We start from the raw sequence: 24,491 nt of genomic DNA, 5'->3' as shown, positions 1-24,491 counted from the left end.
ACCTGGCTTCTGAATCTGGAGATCTTTAGTAGTTCTAACCATTCCAATTAAAGGTATCTAGTCTACACTACAGTTTGAACCAGTTTACAACCGGTTTCACAATGTTTGACCATTTTGATTATTGGCTGGGATATTGAGTTAAGCTCAACATTGACTTGTTGGAAATTGGTTTCTTTTTAAATAGTCTAAAAACGCATCCTCAAAGTCAAGACAGGTAGAGAGTGTGTGTGTGTGTGTGTGTGTGTGTGTGTGTGTGTGTGTGTGTGTGTGTGTGTGTGTGTGTGTGTGTGTGTGTGTGTGTGTGTGTGTGTGTGTGTGTGTGTGTGTGTGTGTGTGTGAGAATTAATGCATACATTCATACCTGAACTAGAGAATGGTGGTTACGCGGAATGAGCCACATGCCCGAGAATGCTATATTGTAAATAACACAATGACTGCTCAGATTCGCTAACCATGGACATGTAACAACAGGTTATTTGGAAATAGGCCAACTTTCTTGAAACGTTTTGCAATGGAAAACAAAAACAAGTGTTTCTCATTGGACAGTTTCAGGTAGCCCCTCCCTGATTCAGTCCATTTTCTTGTGTTTGAATACAACCCTGATAAAACAATGGTAAATAATGTTGGTGAATGGCGGTAACAATACACAGTGTCACCCCCTGTAGGTGTGAGCGAAGGCGGCGGGAGCAGGAGAGTAAATACATTGAGGAGCTGGCCGAACTGATCTCTGCCAATCTCAGTGACATCGACAGCTTCAACGTCAAGCCAGACAAGTGTGCTATCCTCAAGGAGACGGTGCGCCAGATCAGACAGATCAAGGAGCAGGGTGAGTACACACACACACACACACACACACACACACACACACACTGCAGTGGTGGCTAACCCATTAGTAATATCTATCACTTTCAAATCAAATCCCATTTTTATTTGTCACATGCGTGTACACCTTACAGTGAAATGCTTACTTATACAAGCCCTTGACCAACAATGCAGTTTTAAGAATGCAGTTTTAAGTAAAAAATACAAATAATTAAAGAGCAGCAGTAAAATAACAGTAGCGAGGCTATATACAGGGGGTACCGGTACAGAGTCAATGTGCGGGGGGGCACAGGTTAGCCGAGGTATTTGAGAAAAATATTTTTTTAATTTTGTCATTTTATTTTGATCCCCATTAGCTAATGCCATAACGCTAGCTCATCTTCGTGGGGTCCAACACCAATTAACAAGAAATTACAAACAACCACTATCAAGACTTCACAAACATTCAACAAGTAGACAATACAGATAATTAAAATACCTGACAGGAAACACATTTAACATTCAGTTGATACTTTCTATTTCCTGTCCAGGTATATGGTCTATCACATTAGATGTTCTTTCTATTTCCTGTCCAGTCATATGGTCTATCGCATTAAATGTTCTTTCTATTTCCTGTCTAGGTATATGGTCTATCACATTAGATGTTCTTTCTATTTTCTGTCCAGGTATATGGTCTATCACATTAGATGTTCTTTCTATTTCCTGTCCAGGTATATGGTCTATCACATTAGATGTTCTTTAAAAAAAAATCTTGAAGGTGGATTTACTTTTTGCCTGAGAAATATGGATTGGTAAAGAGTTCCATTCCGCTATAGTTCTATATAAAACTGTAGATTTAAAGCGATTTTCCTTGGCTTGAGGTGTTTTAGCTGCCCTGAATTTGCCTGTCAAGTTTGGTGGTTATGCGTGTTGCTAATATGTACTAATTGGACTGAAAAATACTTTTTACATTTTTTTTAAATATAAGATTCCTAAAGAAAATCAGAAGACTAGATAGTAATTTGCTTTTAACATGAAGACATGAGAGATTCTGATGCATTTTAATATATTCATTCGGTTAGAACTATGAAGAGCGAATCTGGCAGCCCTGTTTTGAGCCATTTGGAGCTTTTTCAGATCTTTCTTTGCTGCTGATGACCATATAACCAGACATTACTCTAAGTGTGATAGGACCAGGGATTGACCATATAACCAGACAGTACTCTAAGTGTGATAGGACCAGGGACTGACCATATAACTGGACAGTACTTTAAGTGTGATAGGACCAGGGATTGACCATATAACTGGACAGTACTCTAAGTGTGATAGGAACAGGGATTGACCATATAACCAGACAGTACTCTGAGTGTGATAGGACCAGGGATTGACCATATAACCAGACAATATAAGTGTGATAGGACCAGGGTTTGACCATATAACTGGGCAGTACTCTTAAGTGTGATAGGACCAGGGATTGACCATATAACTGGACAGTACTCTAAGTGTGATAGGACCAGGGATTGACCATATAACTGGACAGTACTTTAAGTGTGATAGGACCAGGGATTGACCATATAACTGGACAGTACTCTAAGTGTGATAGGACCAGGGATTGACCATATAACCAGACAGTACTCTAAGTGTGATAGGACCAGGGATTGAATCACCGGATTCAGAGTGCTAGATGTTACATCCTCTGAACATTTTCTTGTAACAGCAATTCCCTTACCCATCTAAATAACAATATTGTCTTTATATTTTGACCATGATAATGCTGCGTCCAATTTTTTTTTCTCACTTGCTCTATGTGTATTCTATTCATCAACAAATTCAATTGGGGGTCATCAGCAAGCATATACCTTGAACCAAATACAATACATTTAGTTTTAGAAATGTTCAACACCAATTTGTTCATATCAACCCACTCAGACACCATTCTTAGTTCACTGCTCAGGACATCTGTTAGCTCATTACATTCTGATGCTGCACTATACATTGTTGAGTCATCAGCATACATGACCTCTCTTGCTTTGTTCATTACTGAAGGTAAATCATTAGTAAATATAGAGTAGAGTAGAGCAGTGGGCCTAGGCAGCTTCCTTGAGGAACTCCTTGAGGAACACCACAATGTATATATTTACTACACTTTTTATCTTCTCCTGGATAGATAGCCTTCCATCCAGGATAGAGCTGCATCCGTACAACCATAACATTTGATTTTTCCTAGTAACAGTTCATGATCAATTACATCAAAAGCAGCACTGAAATCCAGCAACACTGCACCAACTAACCTCCTAGCATCCATACTCTTAAACAATCATCTGTCATTTGTGCTAAGGCTGTACTCGTAGAATGCCCTTTGTATGCATGTTGGAAACGTGTTATCATACCATTACATGAGAAATAATCCTTGATTTGTACAAATACATTTTTTTCCAATAATTTACTTAACACTAGGACGATTATTAGGACCAGTGAATGCAGATTTTTTTATCCTTAGGTAGTGGAATAACATTTGACTCTTTCCAGACTTCTGGGCACACCCCATACATCAAGCACTTACAAAAAATATGAGAGATTGGTGTAGATGGAATCAAAGCATTCCTTAACTTGTCCACTTTGCCTGTAAAATATTAATTAAAGTAGTTCGCGATGTCATGTGGTTTTGTAATTAATATACCCTCTGATTCGACAAAAGAGGCAGACATGTTTGAATTCCTACCCATAATAGTGTTCAACGTTCTCCAAAGCATTTCCCCATCACCCTTTACTTCATCAATTTTGTGCTGATAGAATCCCTTCTTCTTTCCTTTGTTTAGCTTGGTCACAAGATTTCTTCATTTACAATAACTTTGCTTATCAAACAAAACAAAATACTAGATTTATGTACTACTTTTTGGGCATCATAACGTTGAATCATTACATTTCTCAACTCATCATCAATCCATGGGACACCATTTAACCTCACAGTGCATTTTCTTAAAGGGGCGTGATTATCAGCTATACTCATAAATAATTTCATAAACAAACTTAGTGACATTTCAGTATCATCCTTACTACACACTTATAACCATTGTACATTCTTAATCTCATCCACAAATGAGTCCCGATTGAACCTCTGTACTTGTAGGTATAGTTAAAGTCACTATGCATAGATAATAAACAGAGAGTAGCAGCAGCGTGAAAGGGGGGGAACAATGCAAATAGTCTGGGTAGCCATTTGATTAGGTGTTCTGGAGTCTTATGGCTTGGGGGTAGAAGCTGTTAACCGTTCTGGCGCAGGCGTTCCGCTAGTGACCCACCTCGACAACATCCGGTGAAATTGCAGAGCGCCAAATTCAAAATACAGAAATAGTCATGATAAACATTCATAAAAATACAAGTGTTGTACATCGGCTTAAAGATGAACTTCTTGTTAATCCAGCCACTTTGTCAGATTTCAAAAAGGCTTTACGGCGAAAGCATACCATGCAATTATCTGAGGACAGCGCCCCGCTTACAAAAGCATACAAACATTTTCCAACCAAGTAGGGGAGTCACGGAAATCAGCGTAAAATTAATCACTTACCTTTGAAGATCTTCATCTGGTTGCAGTCACAACAGTCCCAGCTACACAATAAATGTTTGTTTTGTTCGATTAAGTCCCTCTTTATATCCTAAAAACTCAGTTTTGTTGGTGCTTAAAGGTGGTCAAAACATGCAGACGAATACATCCTAATAGTACTGGTAAAGTTCGTCGAAACATGTCAAACGATGTTTATAATTGATCCTCAGGTTGTCAATTGTCTAAATAATCGCTAATATTTAAACCGGACAATAGTGTATTGAATAGAAACTAAAAACAACGAAGGGCGCGCACTCAGTCATGCGCGCAAACCAGCGCTGCATGATTCTACAGTCCACTGACAGAAAGGTCTCATTCTTCTTAATTTTTCAGACAACAAGCCTGAAACAATGTCTAAAGACTGTTGACATCTAGTGGAAGCCATAGGAAATGCAACCTGCGTCCTAACCCATTAGATACTCTATAGGCATTAAATTGAAAATACCCACATCAACAAAACCAAAAACTTCCTGGATGGATTTTCCTCAGGGTTTCACCTGCCATATCAGTTCTGTTATACTCACAGACCTTATTTTAACAGTTTTGGAAACTAGAGTGTTTTCTATCCAAATCTACCAAGATTTATATGCATATCCAAGCTTCTGGGCCTGAGTAACAGGTAGTTTACTTTGGGCACACTTCTCATCCAGACGTCGAAATACTGCCCCCAAGCCATAAGAAGATGTATGGCCTTTTGGACCTAGATTTGGCACTTCAGCACCACTTGCTGTGTGGTAGCAGAGAGAACAATCTATGACTAGGGAGGGCCTTCCTCTGACACCGCCTGGCATAGAGGTCCTGGATGGCATTAAGCTTGGCCCCGGTGACTACCCTTTGTAGTGCCTTGCGGTCGGAGGCCGAGCAGTTGCCATACCAGACAGCGATGCAACCAGTCTCTTGATGGTGCAGCTGTAGAACTTTTTGAGGATCTGAGGACCCATGCCAAATCTTTTCAGTCTCCTGAGGGGGAATAGGCTTTGTCGTCCCCTCTTCACAACTGTCTTGGTGTGTTTGGACTTTCACTGACTACACAGTACCACTGCTAGACATGGCTATCTCAGAAACAGTATTGTGGCTATGTCAGAAATGGCACCCTATTCCCTATGTAGTGTACTGCTTTTGGTCAGCGCATGTGGACTGGACTAATACTAAAACCATCATGACTACTATCATGTCATCCGAAATCTGTGGCTCCCAATGTTGTTAGTGCATGTAAAGCCTTTGGAGTGTTGTTGGCCTTGATGGTAGCCTTGCAGATGTGAACAGATGTGAGCACTGGAGTAGCACTGGAAAGCCAGCTGGTCTATGAGGGAGGCAGTAAGAGCTGATAGTGTAGAGCAAGTCTGTAAGAGGGCTGGAGCCCTGGCTGTGTCTCTCCCTCAGAGCAGCTGGGCCTGAGGAGAGGAGAGGAGAGGAGAGGAGAGGGAGAAGCTCAATTGCATACTCCTCGCGTCCTCTCTCCTCTCCTCGCCTCCTTCTCAAAACCCATTGGACGAGAAAGCCTGAGGTCCCTTCCCTCTGACCTTCTCCTCCAATGGGTTTTGAGAAGGAGGCGAGGAGAGAGGACGTGAGGAGTATGCAATTGAGTCTCCCTAGAGAGCTGTACAGATCTCACACGTGTCTCTCTCCCAGGGCCCAGGTGCACTGAGCCACAGAGCATCCATCACTCATATATCTCCCACTTTATTTCACAGCCTTTGCTGTTGGTATTTGTTTGGGGGAACTTTGGCACGGCATTATGTGCATGTCATTGGCTGTGTCTGTCTCTCTGTGTATGACAGAAACTGTGGTTGTGTAACTGTTACAGGTAATTAAAGTGAACTGCTCAGTCTCTGTTATTGTCTGACAATAATTCTCTATTGTACTGCATAATAGGCCGTCCTGGTAAATAAGAATTTCCGTAAAGTTTTTTTGAAATCTGACACAGCGGTTGCATTACGGAGAAGTGTTTCTAAAGTTCCTTGCATAACACTTGAATTTTCATCAACATTTATAATGAGTATTTCTGTGAATTCATGTGGCTCTCTGCAATATTTTGGAACTACTGAACATAAAACGCCAATGTAAAATAAGATTTTTGGATATAAATATGAACTTTATAAAAAACACATGTATTGTGAAACATGAAGTCCTATGAGTGTCATCTGATGAAGATCATCAAAGGTTAGTGATTAATTTTATCTATATTTGTGCTTTTTGTGACTCCTCTCTTTGGCTGGAAAAATGGCTGGGTTTTTCTGTGACTTGGTGGTGACCTAACATAATCGTTTGTGGAGAATTCGCTGTAAAGCATTTTTGAAATCAGACACTGTGGCTGGATTAACGAGAATCTTATCTTTAAAATGGCGCCTAATACTTGTATGTTTGAGAAATGTGATTTATGAGATTTCTGTTGATTTGTATTTGGCGCCCTGCAATTTCATTGGCTGTTGGCGAGGGGTTCCGTTAGTGGAACGGGGTTAGCGGAACCCCAGTCCTAGACAGGTTAAGAATGATGGAGGCCACTGTGTTCTTGGGACCTTCAATGCTGCAGACAGTTTTTGATACCCTTCCACGGATCTAGGCCTCGACACAACCCTGTCTCGGAGCTCTACGGACAATTCCTTTGACCTCATGGCTTGGTTTTTGTTCTGACATGCATTGTCGACTGTAGGACCTTATATAGACAGGTGTGTGCCTTTCAAAATCATATCCAATCAATTGAATTTGCCACAGGTGGACTCTAATCAAGTTGTAGAAAATCTCAAGGATGATCAATGGAAACAGGATACACCTGAGCTCTGAATACTTACTTAAACAAGGTATTTCAGATTTGTTTGTGCAAAAATGAATAAAAATGTGTTTTTGCTTTGTCGTTATGGGGTATTGTGTATAGATTGATGATGAAAATGTGTCATTTAATCAATTTTATAATAAAGCTGTAACTTAACAAAATGTGGAAAAAGGGAATGGATCTGAATACTTCCCGAATGCGCTGTATATTTGGCCTGGCGAAGTGGTTTTATGCAATGATTGAATGGAAGCTGATAATGATGTTTTTTACTCGGCTGGTCTCAAGTCAAGACCGAGTACCGAGCCACTCATGTGTGAGACTGGTCTCGAGTACTACAACACTGACTTTTATTGTACTTTTGAGTGCGTTTCATTCCACCATTAGATTGGCACTGGCTGGGGTACCAGCATGGAGCAGCAGGCTGATGTTGGTCCAAGCAGACACTGATCTGAGGTCAGTTTAGTGTCCTAGATCTATCAGAGCCTAATGGAGTGGGTGGGAGGTGGCATGAACTGAGACAGAGACTGAGGCTGGGGGAGGTGACAGTTGGTCTCTGCCACCTCGACAGAAAGGGGAAGAGGGTACAGCTGGCGGTGACTTGCTGGAGACTGGTTGCCATAGTTACCGGAAGTGAATAATGAAGTGGCATTGGGTTTCACTTTTTACCCCTCTGTCTGTTTCTTTCTTTCTCTCTATTCGTCCTCTTTCTCTTTCTTCCTTTCCCTCTTACACTCTTTCTCTCTCTGTCTCTTACTTTCTCTCAATCGCTTTATCTTTCTGTCTCCCTCTACCCTTGTCTTTCCTCTCTCCGACGTTATCCTTCACTAGTTCACTCGCTCCTCCTCCCTCCTCCTTCCAGCTTGCCATTTTGGCCTCCTCTGTATTTCAGTCCAATAAAGTGTAGCATCCTCAGGTTGCTCCTAGCATCTTAAGATATTGAGGAAACCACTGGAGCGTATCCTCCTCTCTATCCCTCCCTCCCTCTGCCCTACCCCTCTTCCCTGTCTACCCCCGCTCTCCCTTGCTCTACCTTTCTGTCTCTATCTCTCCACCACCTCCCCCTCACTCTGCCACCCCCCTCTTCTCTCTCTCTCTCTGTCTCTCTACCTTCAGAGCGGAGCTGGCGGCAGGCAGGCAGGCAGCAGTGGCTGTGTTTCTTTGTGTTGGCTCTCTCTCCCCCCTGGGACCTAATCAGATGGAATGATTCCTGTAGCCCAGCTCCAGACAGCCTCAGCATTAATACTGCTGCTGCCTGGTGCCTTCCTGGGTCTCTGCATGCATGCCATTCAGCGAGTCCCTCTAGAGTCTCCCGCTGAATATAAAGCATGGAGGCAGGAAGGAAGGAAGGATTTTACCTAGTGCACACCGTACACTACACTGCTCTGATCTACACCCAGCCATGGCCTGGTCTCAGCCCCATCGCTCCTTAGAGAAGCCTGCATATGGATGTTGCTCCCCTTACCTGGTGCTTTGTGTGGAGGGAAAAATGAGAAACTCTGACCCCTGGTGGTTGTTGGAGCTCTAATAAGTTGTTTTGAATGTTGAGTGACACAGATCTGTGTTTAGTGTTTACGCCTTTCACAGCTCCGCTCCTCACACTTGAAATGTTTTCTTATTCGCACACACACTTATACAGAAGATGTGTGTTACTTTATACTTGATTGTAGACTGAGGTACACTACCGTTCAAAAGTTTTGGGTCACTTAGAAATGTCCTTGTTTTTGAAAGAAAAGCACATTTTTCGTCCATTAAATTAACATCAAATTGATCAGAAATACAGTGTAGACATTGTTAATGTTGTAAATTGTAGCTGGAAACTGTAGATTTTTTTATGAAATATCTACATTTGCGTACAGGCCCATTATCAGCAACCGTCACACCTGTGGCACGTTTTGTTAGCTAATCCAAGTTTATCATTTCAAAAGGCTAATTGATCATTAGAAAACCCTTGCAATTATGGCAGCACAGCTGAAAACTGTTGTGCTGATTAGAGAAGCAATAAAACTGGCCTTCTTTAGACTAGTTGAGTCTGTAGCATCAGCATTTGTGGGTTCAATTACAGGCTCAAAATGGCTAGAAACAAATAACTTTCTTCTGAAACTCAGTCTATTCTTGTTCTGATAAATGAAGGCTATTCCATGAGAGAAATTGCCAGGAAACTGAAGATCTCGTACAACGCTGTGTACTACTCCCTTCACAGAACAGCGCAAACTGGCCCTAGCCAGAATCGAAAGAGGAGTGGGAGGCCCCGGTGCACAACTGAGCAAGAGGACAAATACATTAGAATGTCTAGTTTGAGAAACATATGCCTCACAAGTCCTCAACTGGCAGCTTCATTAAATAGTACCCGCAAAACACCAGTCTCAACGTCAACTGTAAAGAGTAGACTCCGGGATGCTCCGGGAGTTGCAAAGAAAAAGCCATATCTCAGACTGGCCAATAAAAAGAAAAGATTAAGATAGGAAAAAGAACACAGACACTGGACAAAGGAAGATTGGGGGAAAAAAGTGTTATGGACAGACAAATCTAAGTTTGAGGTATTCAGATCACAAAGAAGAACATTTGTGAGACGCAGAAAAAATGAAAAGATGCTGGAGGAGTGCTTGACGCCATCTGTCAAGCATGGTGGAGGCAATGTGATGGTCTGGGGGGGGTGCTCTGGTGGTGGTAAAGTGGGAGACTTGTACAGGGTAAAAGGGATCTTGACGAAGGAAGGCTTTCACTCAATTTTGCAACACCATGCCATACCCTGTGGACGGCACTTAATTGGAGCCAATTTCCTCCTACAACAGGACGACCCAAAGCACAGCACCCAACTATGCAAGAACTATTTAGGGAAGAAGCAGTCAGCTGGTATTCTGTCTATAATGGAGTGGGCAGCACAGTCACCGGATCTCAACCCTATTGAGCTGTTGTGGGAGCAGCTTGACCGTATGGTAGTGTGCCCACCAAGCCAATCCAACTTGTGGGAGGTGCTTCAGGAAGCATGAGTTTACCTCAACAAATTGACAAGTAGAATGCCAAAGGTCTGCAAGGCTGTAATTGCTGCAAATGGTGGATTCTTTGACGAAAGCAAAGTTTGAAGGACACAATTATTACTTCAATTAAACATAATTATTTATAACCTTGTCAACGTCTTGACTATATTTCCTATTCATTTTGCAACTCATTTCATTTTCATGGAAAATGTCTAAGTGACCCCAAATGTTTAAACGGTAGTGTATATCTGACTGAACGCTCCCCTCCCTCCGTCCAGGCAAAGCGTCCTCCAACGATGACGATGTTCAGAAGTCAGACGTGTCCTCCACGGGACAGGGGGTCATCGACAAGGACCACCTGGGGCCGCTCCTGCTGCAGGTGAGGTCAAAGGGTCACGACGCTCCTCTTTGATTGGCTGTCTGTACTGTCTGGCCTCTTATTGGCCTGTTGTACTGACTCTTCATGTGTTCACCCTCTGTCCTCAGGCCCTGGATGGCTTTTTATTTGTGGTGAACCGGGAGGGCAGCATTGTGTTTGTCTCTGACAACGTGACCCAGTACCTGCAGTACAAACAGGAGGAGCTCATCAACACCTCTGCCTACAACATCCTCCATGAGGACGACAGGGAGGAGTTCCACAAGAACCTGCCCAAGACCAACGGTACGACACGCACGCACACACTCACGCATGCACACACATACACATGCGAACATGCGCACACACACAGGCCCACTCTCTTTGCATGTCTCTCAACATTTTGCAGTAGGAAGACAGGGTGAAGATGATTCAAAACCTTAGCTAGGAGATGTGGTTAGACACACACATTATCATAGACATATACAAACACCTACTCTTCCCACCGATCCTGCCTTTCTCGCTCGGTCCCAATAATGAGCGGTTTCTCATCAACCTCCTTGAGTGCACAAGATCCTCTCTGATACACCGGAGGCCCCCCCCCCCCCGCACACACACACACACACACACACACACAGAGCCCCACCTGCTCACACACCCAGGAGCACACAAATATACACACAGAGCTAGTGCTAAGCAGACAGAGCGTGGCAGAGCTGTCAGTCACACTCAGTGGTCCAGACAGTGTAAAACAGGCCTATGCTCCATTCAGATCCCATGGCAGCCATCTGGAAACGGCTCACTATTGAATAATGCACCCCTGCGTTTCCCCGCGCTTCAATGCTGTGTGTACGTGTGTGTGTGTTTATAAAGCCAATTAATTATGGATATGTGTGCTCTGCTGAACCTGCTCCCCGATTTTAACTCCACCAGCAGTGTCCCTAAACAGGGGCTCCAAAGTATCATTGACACTCTCTCTCTCTCACTCCGTCTCCCACCTCTTTCTCTGTCTCGTACTCTCTATACTCCTGCTTTGTTGAATAATGTGGTTGCTAGGAACTATAGTTTATTTATTTCGCTGGTCTTTTCTCCCGGTTTCCTTTTTTAATTCTCTCTCCTTCCCGCGCCTCTCCCCCATCATTACCTCCGACTCCATGAATGAAATACGCTCTCTCTGCACATTCCTGTGGGATGACCACTGATCACGCCAACTGGGACTTGCACCACATATGCACGCAGACACCGAGACACACACACACACACACACACATTTTCTCTCACTCACACAATCCCCTGTGTGTGTGTCTAGAGTGCGGGAGGTTTCCTCCTGTATTTTCTCCCTGAGTCTACCGTTCTGCCCACAGCCTCGGCGCTTGTTAATTGTGTCTGAGGGGAAATGTCGGGCCTCGCGGCAAAGGCTGGGTTGTCTCTGTCCCGCTGAAGATTGGATCCTAACCGTCTAAGACCTTTTTTAAAATCACCATTCAGTATCAGTTACGAAACCCCCATGCCCTAGGGCATCCCACCCGGTCGGTGGAGGCTGGTGGGGGGAGCTATAGGAGGACGGGCTCATTCTAGCGGCTGGAATGGAACAAATGAGTCAAACGTGGTTTTCATATGTTCGTGTTTGATACTGTTCCATTAACTCCGTTCCAGCCATTGCATTGAGCCTTGTCCTCCTATAGCTACTCCCACCAGCCTCCTCTGCTCCCCGTACAGACAAACATTAATCCCATGGTCCAGTTAGCCAAGAATCAGAACCAAAGGGGATACTTTTGCTTTTAGATATGAGGGAAAGTAGTAATGCTGGTTCATCTGCCGTGTGTCCGGATATTTGAAATGTCATGATTAAAAGATTCAAACATGCACCTTTCTTGATTTAATCTCATGTTCGTCTCTAGCTTGGGGTGTCTTTGTTATATGCTAGTCACTCTGGATAAGCCTGTTTTCTCATGTCATTTGTGACTCTTGACTAAATATGTTTGTGTGTATACCGGACACACACAGTGTTTGTCAGTATACATTAGTCAGTATACATGGCTCTCTCTAGTCATGGTTGTTTGTACATGTACAGGTAACTGCCAAAATGAAGGAAACACTAACATATAGTGTCTTAATAGGGCGTCGGGCCTCCACCAGCCAGAACAGCTTCAATGCACCTTGGCAAGTGTCCGGAACTCTATTGGAGGGATGTGACAACATTCTTCCACGAGCAATTTTATCATTTGTTGTTTTGTTGATGGTGGTTGGAAACGCCGTCTCAGGCGCCGCTCCAGAATCTCTCATAAGTGTTCAATCGGGTTGAGATCTGGTGATTGAGACGGCCGTGGCGTACGGTTTACATCGTTTTCATGCTCAACGAACCATTCAATGACCACTCTGTGATGCCCTGTGATGTCATCCTAATGGGACATAGCCATGGTAGCCAAAATAATGGCCTGCCCAGCATTTGTATACATGACCCTAAGCATGATGGGATGTTAATTGCTTAATTAGCTCCAGAACCGCACCTGTGTCGAAGCGCCTAACTTCAATATACTTTGTGTCCCTCATTTACTCAAGCATTTACATTATTTTGGCAGTTCTATGTTTATTTTAATACTGCATATGCATTTGAATTGACTATATATTTGAATGTACTACATGTATATTGAGGCGTGTGTCTTCTCTCCTCAGTGAATGGGGTGTCCTGGGGGGGGGAGGCGCCCGGCAGAAGAGCCACACCTTTAACTGCCGCATGCTGGTCAAGTTTGGCAACACCCACGGGCCTGTAGAGGAGGGGCACGGAGGACCGCGCTACGAGACCATGCAATGCTTCGCCCTGACCCAGCCCAAGGCCATGATCGAAGACGGGGAAGGTACAGACACACAGGCGCGCACACAGACGCATACACTGACACACACCACACACACACAATCTCACACACACACACACACATATGACACACACATCCACACACGACAAACGTATGGCACACACACACACACTCACAAACACACACAGTGTGTAACACTTGGCCCGATCCCAGAATGAATGTCTGTGTACGTGTAGGTTAAGTAATTATTTCCCATCCTCCTCAGACCTGCAGTCGTGTATGATCTGTGTGGCCCGTCGTGTGACTGCTGTGGAGAGAACAGAGAGCTTCAACACCCGACACGAGCTCACAGGTGAGACTGACAGCAACCTAATTGACAGCGGCGTAGTTGACGTTTATTACTTATCCCGCAAACCTGGCTGTATAATTTGATTTCATAGGCCCTTGTGTGTACGAAAAAAGGGTACAATATCCTTTAATAGGTGTGTATTATCCACGTTCAACCATGTCCACCTCATCTCCTCTCCTCCCGTCCAGGTAAGCTGATCCAGATTGACCAGAACTCTCTGCGTGCGTCGATGCGTCCTGGCTGGGAGGACCTGCTGAGGCGCTGTATCCAGATGTTCCTACAGCACAGCGACGGACAGCCCTGGTCCCACAAACGGCACTACCACGAGGGTACGCCACACACACACCTGTACCAATACACACATCTGTTACATGCGGAGTCACACACACCCTCCTGCCCCAAAGCACACACACCTGTCTTAAAACACACATGAATGGCATCGCTAAGAGCCATTTTTGTCAGGGGACCACTGACCCAATACCTCATCTTTGATATATATTGTACTTCCATATCTTCATCTGAACCCATTGTATTTGCACCCCCCCCCCACAGCTTTCCTGCAGGGTCACGCTGAGACCCCCCTGTACCGCTTCTCCCTGTCAGACGGCACCCCTGTCACGGCCCAGACGAAGAGCAAGCTGTACCGCCACCCCATGAGCAATGAACCCCAGGGCTTCATCTCCACTCACCTGCTACAGAGGTACACACACACACACACCTGCTGCTGCTATGAGGTAGAAAACATGTTGCACAACAGCCTTTGCAAGAGACAGAATACACACACACAGTTGAGGTAGCTGATATCCACAATATCCTCTCTGGGCTTAGCAGATATATCTGACTGCTTATACGGATGCTTCAGACAGTGGGGAAGGCCTTAAAGGCCTCCTAGTGGGTTTGTTCATTCTTCAGTAAAAGGAAAAGAAAAAGGTTGAATTATTGTGCTTGACAGCCACAGCCAGTAACAAATTAGAGAACGCCTCATTCTCATTGTGAATATTTTTTCATTTCTTATGCCCTTCAGTTCCATCTTCGTACTCTTCAAGAGACTCTTTTGCTCGACTTGATCTGTGTTTACAAGAATAAAGCGCCAAGGATGTCATGATAACCGCACTTCCCTCACATGCTCTTTTCTCCTCCTGTTCCTTCTCTCCTCCTCGTCCTCTCTTCCAGGGAGCAGAATGGCTATCGCTCTGCCCAGACTGGTGGCATGATGCCTGGGGCTATGAGGCAGCAGGGCATGGGGGGCCCCAACCCCAACGCCCAGATGAACATGCCCCCTGGCGCAGGGATGGGGATGGGGGGTATGAACCGGGGCTATGGGCCCATGAATGAACAGAGCCACATGGGACAGATGGGAGGGGGCTCAATGTACGGAGGAAATGGAGGTGGGGGTGGGGGTGGCGGTGGAGGCATGGGCAACAGAATGATGCAGATGAATCAGATGAATCAAATGAACCATATGGGCCAGATGAACCAAATGAATCAGATGGGTCATCAGATGAACCACCCGGGTCCAGGGAACCACCCAGGCATGCAGCATCCTCAGCACCCACAGCAGCACCCCTTCCAGAGCAGTGCGGGGTACGGACTTGGGGGTATGAGCAGCCCCTTGGGGAGCCCCCGGATGAGTGGCCCCCAGCAGGGGTTCCTGATGTCCCCCCGAAATCGCGGCAGCCCCAAGATGGGCGCCAGTCAATTCTCTCCTGGAGGTATGTCAATCACTATACATTTGCACAGTTTTGCACAAGATAATCCATTTTAGGTTTTAGATATTTTTTAAATGTTTTGTTATATGTAGAAGTTGTAGTACAGTTTCTAGCAGTGTATTTTGTTTCTTTCCCAGGCATGCACTCCCCCATAGGCCCCCATGGAGGAGGAAGTGTGGGAGGAGGTGGCACCTCCTTTTCCAGCAGCTCCCTCAACGCCCTCCAGGCCATCAGCGAGGGTGTCGGGAGCTCCCTCCCTTCGACCCTCGCCTCCCCCTCCCCGGCTCACAAACCAGACAGCTCCCCCAGCGTCCACTCCTCCTCTCAGTCCTCCCAGCCAAGCCAGCCGGCCAAACCAGGCCCAGACGGCTCCAAAAGCCCACCTGGACCCGGCGAGCACCACCACCCCCTCCACCACCACCACCCACACACCCAGGCAGAGAGCTGCGGAGACCGGTTGGACAGCCAGGCCATGGCAGGCAGCAAGGAGCCTGGAGAGGGGGCCAGCGAGGCTGGGGTGGCCAGCTCAGAACCCACCCGGAGAGTCCCAGACAGTAAGGGCCATAAGAAGCTGCTGCAGTTGCTGACCTCCCCCACTGAGGAGCTGGGGTTAGGGGGAACCGGTCCGGCCCTGCCCTCTGTACCTCCTCCACCAGGCAGCAGCAACATCCCAGCAGGGTCTGACACTAAGGACCCCACAGGAGGCATGACCAGCCCTTCCTCTACCGGAGTCTCCTCCTCTTCCTCGGCCTCCACCATTCAGGGCCCGGCGTCAGGCCCAGGTGGCGCTGCTTTGGCCAATGCTCTGGCCTCGGCCCACTACACGGCGTCGCTGCAGGAGAAGCACAAGATCCTTCACAAGCTGCTGCAGAACAGCAACACGCCCGACGAGGTGGCCAAGATCACAGCCGAGGCAACTGGGAAGGTGACCCTGGGGGGACAGGAGGTCCCAGGGGAGACAGGGGCTGGGGGAGGAGGAGCAGGAGGAGTGACTGAGCCCAAGCAGGAGCAGCACAGCCCCAAGAAGGAGAAGACCCACGCGCTCCTCCACTACCTCCTCAACAAGGACGACACTAAAGAGCCTGTGGACGTGAAGCCCAAGCCTGAGGAGCTGGAAGGAAAGGGCCCCCCAGGAGCCACTGCCGGTCCCCCATCCAGAGGCCCTGGACCCACCCCTGAACATCCAGAAAGCAAGATCAAGTCAGAGCCACCTGATGAGGTAACCACACAGTGTGGGGGTCAGATCGTTACCTTGCTTGTAGATGATTCAAATTACATGAGTATTCGTACTGATGAGTAAGATATTGTTTGAGCACCATTGGCCTTTAGTGTGAACATTTTCATTGCTCAGAAGTGCTGAACCTCCGTAGGTTATGTACGTCTGAGTGTGATACTGTGTTGTTGCTGATACACGTGTATCTATCTTTTCACCAGTTGGAGAACCTGGAATCCATCCTGGGAGGTCTGAGGGGTTCTGGCTCTGAGTTCTACCCAGAGCAGGGAGGAGGAGGAGGAGTGGCTAATGAAGGAGGGAACAAGGCCCAGGGTTGCCTCGATGACAACCTGCAAGGTAGGACCGGTCACATTAAGCAGCACACACACAAAAACATTTTTTTTTAAACGTTTTAGCCCTTGCTGCAAAGTAACTTCCACACAGAGAGTCTGGACACCAGGCTATGGTTATGTACCTGTTCTATCTGTTGTGTCCCTCTGTGTGTTCAGGGAGTCCGGGGATGGCCCCTGGCCAACGAGGGCCCTTTCAGAGGGCCATGTCAGTGGACGCCAAGCCCCCCGGCGGTCCTGGAGGGGCGGGGAGGCGTCCCATGCTCATCAAACAGGAGAATATGTTGAGCAGCCCAGACGGATACCCGGGGAACATGGGTGTGTGTCCGCGAGGCGTTGGAACAAGTAACTAATTTAGTTATTTTACTCTCTCTTTCCGGATCTGTCATTTATGTCCTCTGTCATCCCCCCCCCCCCCACACTACCTAGGTCTGTGTTTCAGTCAGTGCCGTTGATGCTTTGTAAGAAAAATCTCATCTGTGGTTTGTGTCTCCCCAGGGCCGATGAACAGGGGCATGGGGGTTCCCCAGCGCTCTCCCATGGGGGGGTCAGGGGATTGGGGGATGCCCCGCTCCAGTGCCAGCCCTGTGGGCTCAGCCGGTCACCCTTCTATGATCCGCCCTGGCATGGACTACAACTCCAAAGGCATGATGGGAGGTCCCATGGTGGGCAGGTCCAACAGTGTTCCTGGCACTAGATCCATGCTGCAGCAACAGCTGATGGACTTGGGTACGTGTGTATGCGTTAGTCCATCAAATAAACATGGTCGGATGTAATCTCTGTGTATCTGTCTGTGTCTGCATGTGTCTATGTGTCTGTAATCTGTAGTAATTGATTCTGAGCGATGGAATATCTGGTTAATATGTGTTGTGTGTGTGTGTGTGTGTGTGTGCAGGATGTTCTGGTGAGATGGGGATGGGGATGAGTCCGTTCAGTCAGCAGGGCCAGCCCAACCAGTCTCCCTCCTGGCCTGACAGTGTGATGGGCATGGAGGGCAACCACAACAGGTAAACTGGTCTTCCATTGTAAGATTTGTTCTAATATATGATTTATACCAGGACAATTGGCGGCCAATTTTATCATGTCATACTTTTAACGGTTCTCTGCGTGTTTCAGGCGTCAGTTTGGGAACGCCCTGGACGAGCTCCTGGCTCCGCCCACCACCAGCGAGGGCCAGAGTGACGAGCGAGCGCTGCTGGACCAGCTGGACTCTCTGCTCAACAACACGGATGGCATCGCCCTGGAGGAGATCGACCGGGCCCTGGGCATCCCCGACTTGGTCAGCCAGGGCCAGGGGCCAGAGCAGCACGGTGAGCCCTTCCCCGGCCAGGACCCCTCCATGGTGCTGGAGCAGAAGCCTCTGTACGGCCAGGGCTACCCCGGCCCCCCCTCCATGGCCATGCAGTCAGCCTACGGGGGGAGCCCCATTCAGGGCCAGCTCCAACAGGGGAGCTTCGGCCCCATGCTCTCCCAGATGGGCCAGGGGGGCAGCTTCGCGGGGATGGGCGGTATGGGTCACCCTCGCGCCAACATGATGAGACCCAGGATGATGAGCGCCACCAAACCCATGAGGCTCCAGCTGCAACAGAGATTACAGGGCCAACAGGTTAGACACAAACACACACACATACACACATACACAAACACACACACACACATACTCTCACACACACACACACACGAGCACGCACACACACACACACATACAGATAAACGCACACAGGACTTTATGTTGACAGGTTCTTATTTCCTTCCTCCCTCAGTTTATGAGTCAGACTCGGCAGGGGATGGCCATGAAGATGGAGAACCCTGGGGCGGGTAACCCTGGCATGAGGCCGGGCATGCAGCCTGGCATGGGGGGACAGGTAGGCACTCCCCTCTCCTCCACATACACACTTTCACCTTCATTTAACCAGGTAGGCTAGTTGAGAACAAGTTCTCATTTGCAACTGCGACCTGGCCAAGATAAAGCATAGCAGTTCGACACATACAACACAGAGTTACACATGGAATAAACAAAATATAGTCAATAATACAGTAGAACTCTAAGTACAGTGAGTGCAAATGAGGTAAGATACGGGAGTTAAGGCCATGGTGGTGAAGTAATTACAGTATAGCAATTAAACACTGGAATGGTAGATGTGCAGAAGATGAATGTGCAAGTAGAGATACTGGGGTGCAAAGGAGCAAGATAAATAAATAAATACAGTATGAGGATGAGGTAGGTAGATAGATGGGCTGTTTACAGATGGGCTATGTACAGGTGCAGTGATCTGTGAGCTGCTCTGACAGCTGGTGCTTAAAGCTAGTGAGGGAGATATGAGTCTCCAGCTTCAGAGATTTTTGCAGTTCATTCCAGTCATTGGCAGCAGAGAACTGGAAGGAAAGACGACCAAAGGAAGAATTGGCTTTGGGGGTGACCAGTGAGATATACCTGCTGGAGCGCATGCTACGAGTGGGTGCTGCTATGGTGACCAGTGAGCTGAGATAAGGCAGGGCTTTACCTAGCAGAGACTTGTAGATAACCTGTAGCCAGTGGGTTTGTCGACAAGTATGAAGCGAGGGCCAACCAATTCGAGTGTACATGTCGCAATGGTGGGTAGTGTATGGGGCTTTGGTGACAAAACGGATGGCACTGTGATAGACTGCATCCAGTTTGTTGAGTATTTGGGAGCCACTTATGCCTAACCTTTCCTTCTTGTACATTACACACAGCCAGAACTGTAAATACACACACACACACACACACACTCACTACACTCCTTCTCTGTCCCCAGCCTGGCTTCCTGAATGCCCAGATGATGGCCCAGCGTAGCAGGGAGATGGTGACCATGCAGATGAGGAGACAGAGGATGATGATGCTAATGCAGCAGCAACAGCAGCAGGCGGCAGCGGCGGCCGCCGGGGGATTCAGCCCCCCTCCCAACGTCACCGCCCCCGCCGGCATGGACACCCCCATGGGAGGCCCCAACATGGGCCAGCCGGGCCCCCAGCAGTTTGGCTACGGGGGAAACTACGGTGAGTTTGGGTTGGTTTGACCTGATGGGCCACAGAGTGTTGCTGCTCCCTAGTGGTGAGTTTTTGTACTTGCAGTGAGACATGGAAGTGTGTGTGGGTGGTGTGTGGTGTGTGTTCCCATGCTATAGCTCATGTAACATGTCCCTTCAGGTATGACCCAGCAGGGTGACCCGTCGTTCGGCCCTGCGGGCAGCAGCCCCCCCAACACTATGATGTCAGGCCGCCTGGGTTCTCAGAATCCCATGATGCAGCAGCATCCCCAGGGCGGACCCATGTACCAGAGTGCCGAGATGAAGGGCTGGCCGCAGGGAGGCATGGCCCGCAACAGGTGTGTGACAGAGAGAGAGAAATAACCTAGAACAACCAGTGAACTAACTAACCCACCTCCTTCCCTCCCTGTCTCTCCAGTACGTACCCCCAGCAGCAGTTTGCCCAACAGGGTAACCCTGGGCAGCAGCAGTTTGCCCAACAGGGTAACCCGGGGCAGCAGCAGTTTGCCCAACAGGGTAACCCGGGGCAATATGGGGGCATTATGATAAATGGGGGCATGCCTGCCAACGGAGGAGGGGGCCATATGGGCCAGATGGGGGGCCAGATGGGGATGAACCCCATGGTGATGGGACGTATGCCGATGGGGCCTGATCAGGTACACAGCTGTTTATGGATTGTGTGTGGGTGTGTGCATGAACATACAGTAAGCATGTGTGAGTGTTGTCAATATGTATGTACACACGCAGAGACACACACACACACACACACACACACACACTCGATGTCTACACAACTAACCCCCTTACCTCGGTTCCTTACAGAAATATTGCTGAACCTGAGACCGAGGCGTGTGGTGGAACAGAAACGGACTCAATGTGATCCCTTTCAGAGAGAGGAGTGCAGTGCTCAGTGTGTGCCGGACCAAATGTACGTGTGAGTGGTATTCTACTCCCACCAGTTGGGGGTGCTGTTCCTCTGAACTCAAGGACAGTCTCACAAAACAAGACCGGGGACACATTCTATTCTACATGCACTTACATGAGACACGCCATGACCCACCAACACACACACACACACACTCAAAAACAGTCATGTATGTAAAGCGGAGACGCACTGTGACACACACACACACACACAAACTGACAGATACACAGCTGTTTCATTCCTCCATCAGTCTTTAGTGATGTAGTTTCATTAGTCCTCTCTCTGGGTTCTATGTCTCTGTACTGGACACACGCCACTCGCTGGACCAAACAGACTGAAGCGGGGGACACCCAACTAATAATGATCTGGCTCTGACAGACACGGACGGGGGGACGGATGGACAGACATGAGAAGACATCCTCTCGTGGGATGTAACTAGCGCTTTGTTCACCCCTGGGCATGGGAATTCTCTCTCTGCTTCGGAACACTGGAGGAAGAATTCCCTAGTTCTGGTCCTGAAGGACCACTGTGTATGCAGTGTATCCCATCCGGTCTCTGAATCCACTCTTAATGAATGACATAATACATATGATGTAGTCCCATTGCTGGAGAAGGTGGGAGTTGCTTGTAATCACTGACACAGGGTCAGCTATTTTCACATCCCCCTAATAGTTAATATTAGGGACACTGATCCTAGATCTGTGGTCATGGGCAACTTCTACCTCTATAAGATAAATTACTATGCTCATGAGCAGGCCTATAGTCAATGAAACAACTCAGAAGTAAGTAATTGAGAGTCAGTATACATACACAGTGGTCCTGCAGGAGACTGGGTTAAGGTACGACAGAAATAAATACTAGTTGGCTGTGATTGCACTTTACAGAAAGGCTGTCGTCAAAAGGATTGTGGAAATATTTCTTGGTCATAAGAGGCCTTTACCCAAGAATGACTGCATAACAGAAAATCTTGTTTTGCTTTTGTGTGTTTCGGAGGATGGGGACTACTTTGATTGGAAATGGATTACCGTGACGATCATTATTCTAAATGGTTAACCAATTGAAAGGCAGTAAGCACAGATTTTATAGAACACTTTCTTCTGCAGTGTGTTGATTATGGGAAAGTTAGTGGATTTCAAAGGTTCTGATTATTAAAAGTTGATCCATAAAATGTGCTGACCTATTTCAGAGGGCACAATTACCCTCAGTATCTATACAACTATTCATAAATGATCATTTAAATAAAAAAACATGAGTATATTGTATTTTTTAGGGAGGAATTCGTAAGATTTACATTCTTGGTTACCTCATGGAACACTTGATAGCGATTTTTGCCAGTTATTGAATGAGTTAATTCCTAAAGTAATCCACACACTGTGAAAGAAAGGGTATCCCTGATTTTAATGTATGTTTATGCAGATTTCTAGCAATAATCTTTTGTCTTGGTTCTCCTGTGAGGGCAAAGTGAAGCACCATTTACTCAAAGTCAAAGCGATGGTAGTGCAGTATTAGTATGCGACTCATCTTGTTTGGATTTTTTTTTTTTTTTGTCTGTGAATATAAATTGTATATACGCTTCAAATGTATTATATATATATATAAATATATGCTTTTGTAGGTCACATACTGTTTTTGCACAGATTGTCAGGCTAGATATTTAAAGTATAATTTTCTTATTATGTCGTAGGTCAAAACAGCTTTTATTTTCAATACTTCAACCATGGGCGAAAAGCAAGGGGCTATTTCTCTGATCAATACTGAAATACTTTGGCTCGATTTCTCTCAGAAAGCTACAACTGCCACTTTTGTTCTCTCAGAAAACACTTTTTTATTTGTGATCTATAAATCATACATTTCTCTTTTTCAAAGACATTGTGTATATTTAGAGATGCTTGTGTGATCCTGTCATTTTCTATTAATAGATTTTTTTGTTTTGTTTTAAGAGCAATCAAACACACACAATGCCTGAAGAGGTTTCATGTGATTATGTTAGACTTATGAAGGTCCATGTTTCTTACCAGTGTGTTGATTGATATTTTTTAGTTAGGGCCCTATGAGTCCAATGGCTCTAGTACGCAGGCTCCCAAGTGGCACAGTGGTCTAAGACACTGCATCTCAGTGCAAAAGGCATCACTGCAATACCTGGTTCAAATCCAGGCTGCATCACATCCAGTTGTGATTGGGAGTGCCATAGGGTGGCCCAGCGTTTGGTGGGGTAGGCTGTCATTGTAAATAAGAGTTTTTCTTAACTGACTTTGCTAGTTACATAAAGGTTAAATAAAAAAATAAAAAATAGTTCCATTCCTTATAATTCCATACTCTATAATTGGCCAGGCTACTTAACAGCGACTATGTGCTCACAGGTATGCTATTATAGACAACCCAGAGTCGTTACAATATCAAGACTGCTTCTCTAGTTTTCTCCCCTTCCGTTGGGCACAGATGCTGGTTTGTGGTGGTCGGTTTTTACTGTATGTGGGCAGTAGCACTGCGGTTAGTTATATTTGTGGCTTCGCTTTGTCAATAGGAAGAGTCAGCTCATGTTGAGGAAGGCTGTAAACTAGCGGGTTATTTGGATTTCCCTCTCTCTCTCTGTCTGTCTGTCTGGTTTGAAGGTTATTTTGGGACATTTTACATGGTTTTATGTTGAACCTTGATTTTGCATTTACATTGTAGTATTTTCTGTGAAGCTTTGTGAGAAAATCTTTTAAGACATGCTCAATCCAAAGATTTTTGTTTTGTCATTCTGCAGTGCTTAGAAACCGGTTGTAGATGGTGCAAGAACTCTACTGGTGTGTGCATTTCTCTGCTGCACAACCTACATGTCATCTGTTTTTCTGTGTGTGTGTGTGTGTGTGTGTGTGTGTGTGTGTGTGTGTGTGTGTGTGTGTGTGTGTGTGTGTGTGTGTGTGTGTGTGTGTGTGTGTGTGTGTGTGTGTGTGTGTGTGTGTGTGTGTGTGTGTGTGTGTGTGTATTCCCATTCATACACCACATAGAGTTAACATGGGTCTGATTCTGCTGAAGTGATTTTAATCTTGTTTGTAATTGTTGTTTTATTTTCTTGATTTTTATCACTTATAATGTATGGCCAGTTCAAAGTTGTGGTGCGGGAAACAGTTCTTTCATGAGATTGACCACTCAGAAAAGAAGCTATTTTAGTGGCACTAACCTGAGGTAGAACGTCTGACGATAAGAGACTATCCCATGGACTCTAAACTATTTACAATGGCTTCAATGCTGAAGACGGCTATCTTATCTTTTAACACAATGGAGAGTATCTTTAAGCTGTTTGATGGAAACTTCATTACATCATGGAGTAGCCTAGAGTGAATCTTTTTTGTTTCAGTCATGATTAAGTATATAAAAAAATATTTGCCAACTGAATATTCAAAATAACTGTTTTCCGTGCTTTTGCTTAAAAAAAAAAGATTCCTCTTGATGTAATCTACCCTTTGATTAAATGGAAAGATGGGGGAATAAAATAACACTTGGGGGCGGGGGGGGGGGGCGGGTATACGGTCATAATTTCAGGATGTAAATTACTGTCGCATTTTTTCTTACTTGTTTCTTGATGTTAATATTGATGTAAATACAAATTTCTATTTAAACATTA

At 46.1% G+C, this 24,491-nt stretch overlaps 1 protein-coding gene across 1 annotated transcript in view; it reads left to right on the top strand.

Annotated features, from left to right (window-relative positions):
* LOC135504635 (nuclear receptor coactivator 3-like) overlaps positions 1–24,491 on the top strand; it is a 123,830-nt gene extending 99,339 nt beyond the window's left edge. Inside the window, 20 exon segments of the mRNA XM_064923370.1 lie at positions 666–826; positions 10,435–10,535; positions 10,643–10,817; positions 13,188–13,214; positions 13,217–13,369; positions 13,593–13,679; positions 13,865–14,005; positions 14,229–14,376; positions 14,850–15,388; positions 15,523–16,604; positions 16,820–16,955; positions 17,108–17,293; positions 17,447–17,677; positions 17,844–17,955; positions 18,065–18,554; positions 18,712–18,813; positions 19,726–19,966; positions 20,117–20,294; positions 20,375–20,612; positions 20,779–24,491. Of these exon segments, the coding sequence (XP_064779442.1) occupies positions 666–826; positions 10,435–10,535; positions 10,643–10,817; positions 13,188–13,214; positions 13,217–13,369; positions 13,593–13,679; positions 13,865–14,005; positions 14,229–14,376; positions 14,850–15,388; positions 15,523–16,604; positions 16,820–16,955; positions 17,108–17,293; positions 17,447–17,677; positions 17,844–17,955; positions 18,065–18,554; positions 18,712–18,813; positions 19,726–19,966; positions 20,117–20,294; positions 20,375–20,612; positions 20,779–20,790 (4,540 nt within the window). The 3' untranslated portion in view covers positions 20,791–24,491.

The sequence above is a fragment of the Oncorhynchus masou genome, chromosome 18 (assembly GCF_036934945.1).
Source record: "Oncorhynchus masou masou isolate Uvic2021 chromosome 18, UVic_Omas_1.1, whole genome shotgun sequence".
Taxonomy (NCBI): domain Eukaryota; kingdom Metazoa; phylum Chordata; class Actinopteri; order Salmoniformes; family Salmonidae; genus Oncorhynchus; species Oncorhynchus masou.
The sequence above is the reverse complement of the archived record's forward strand: the minus strand, read 5'-3'. Positions and strand labels throughout refer to the sequence as shown.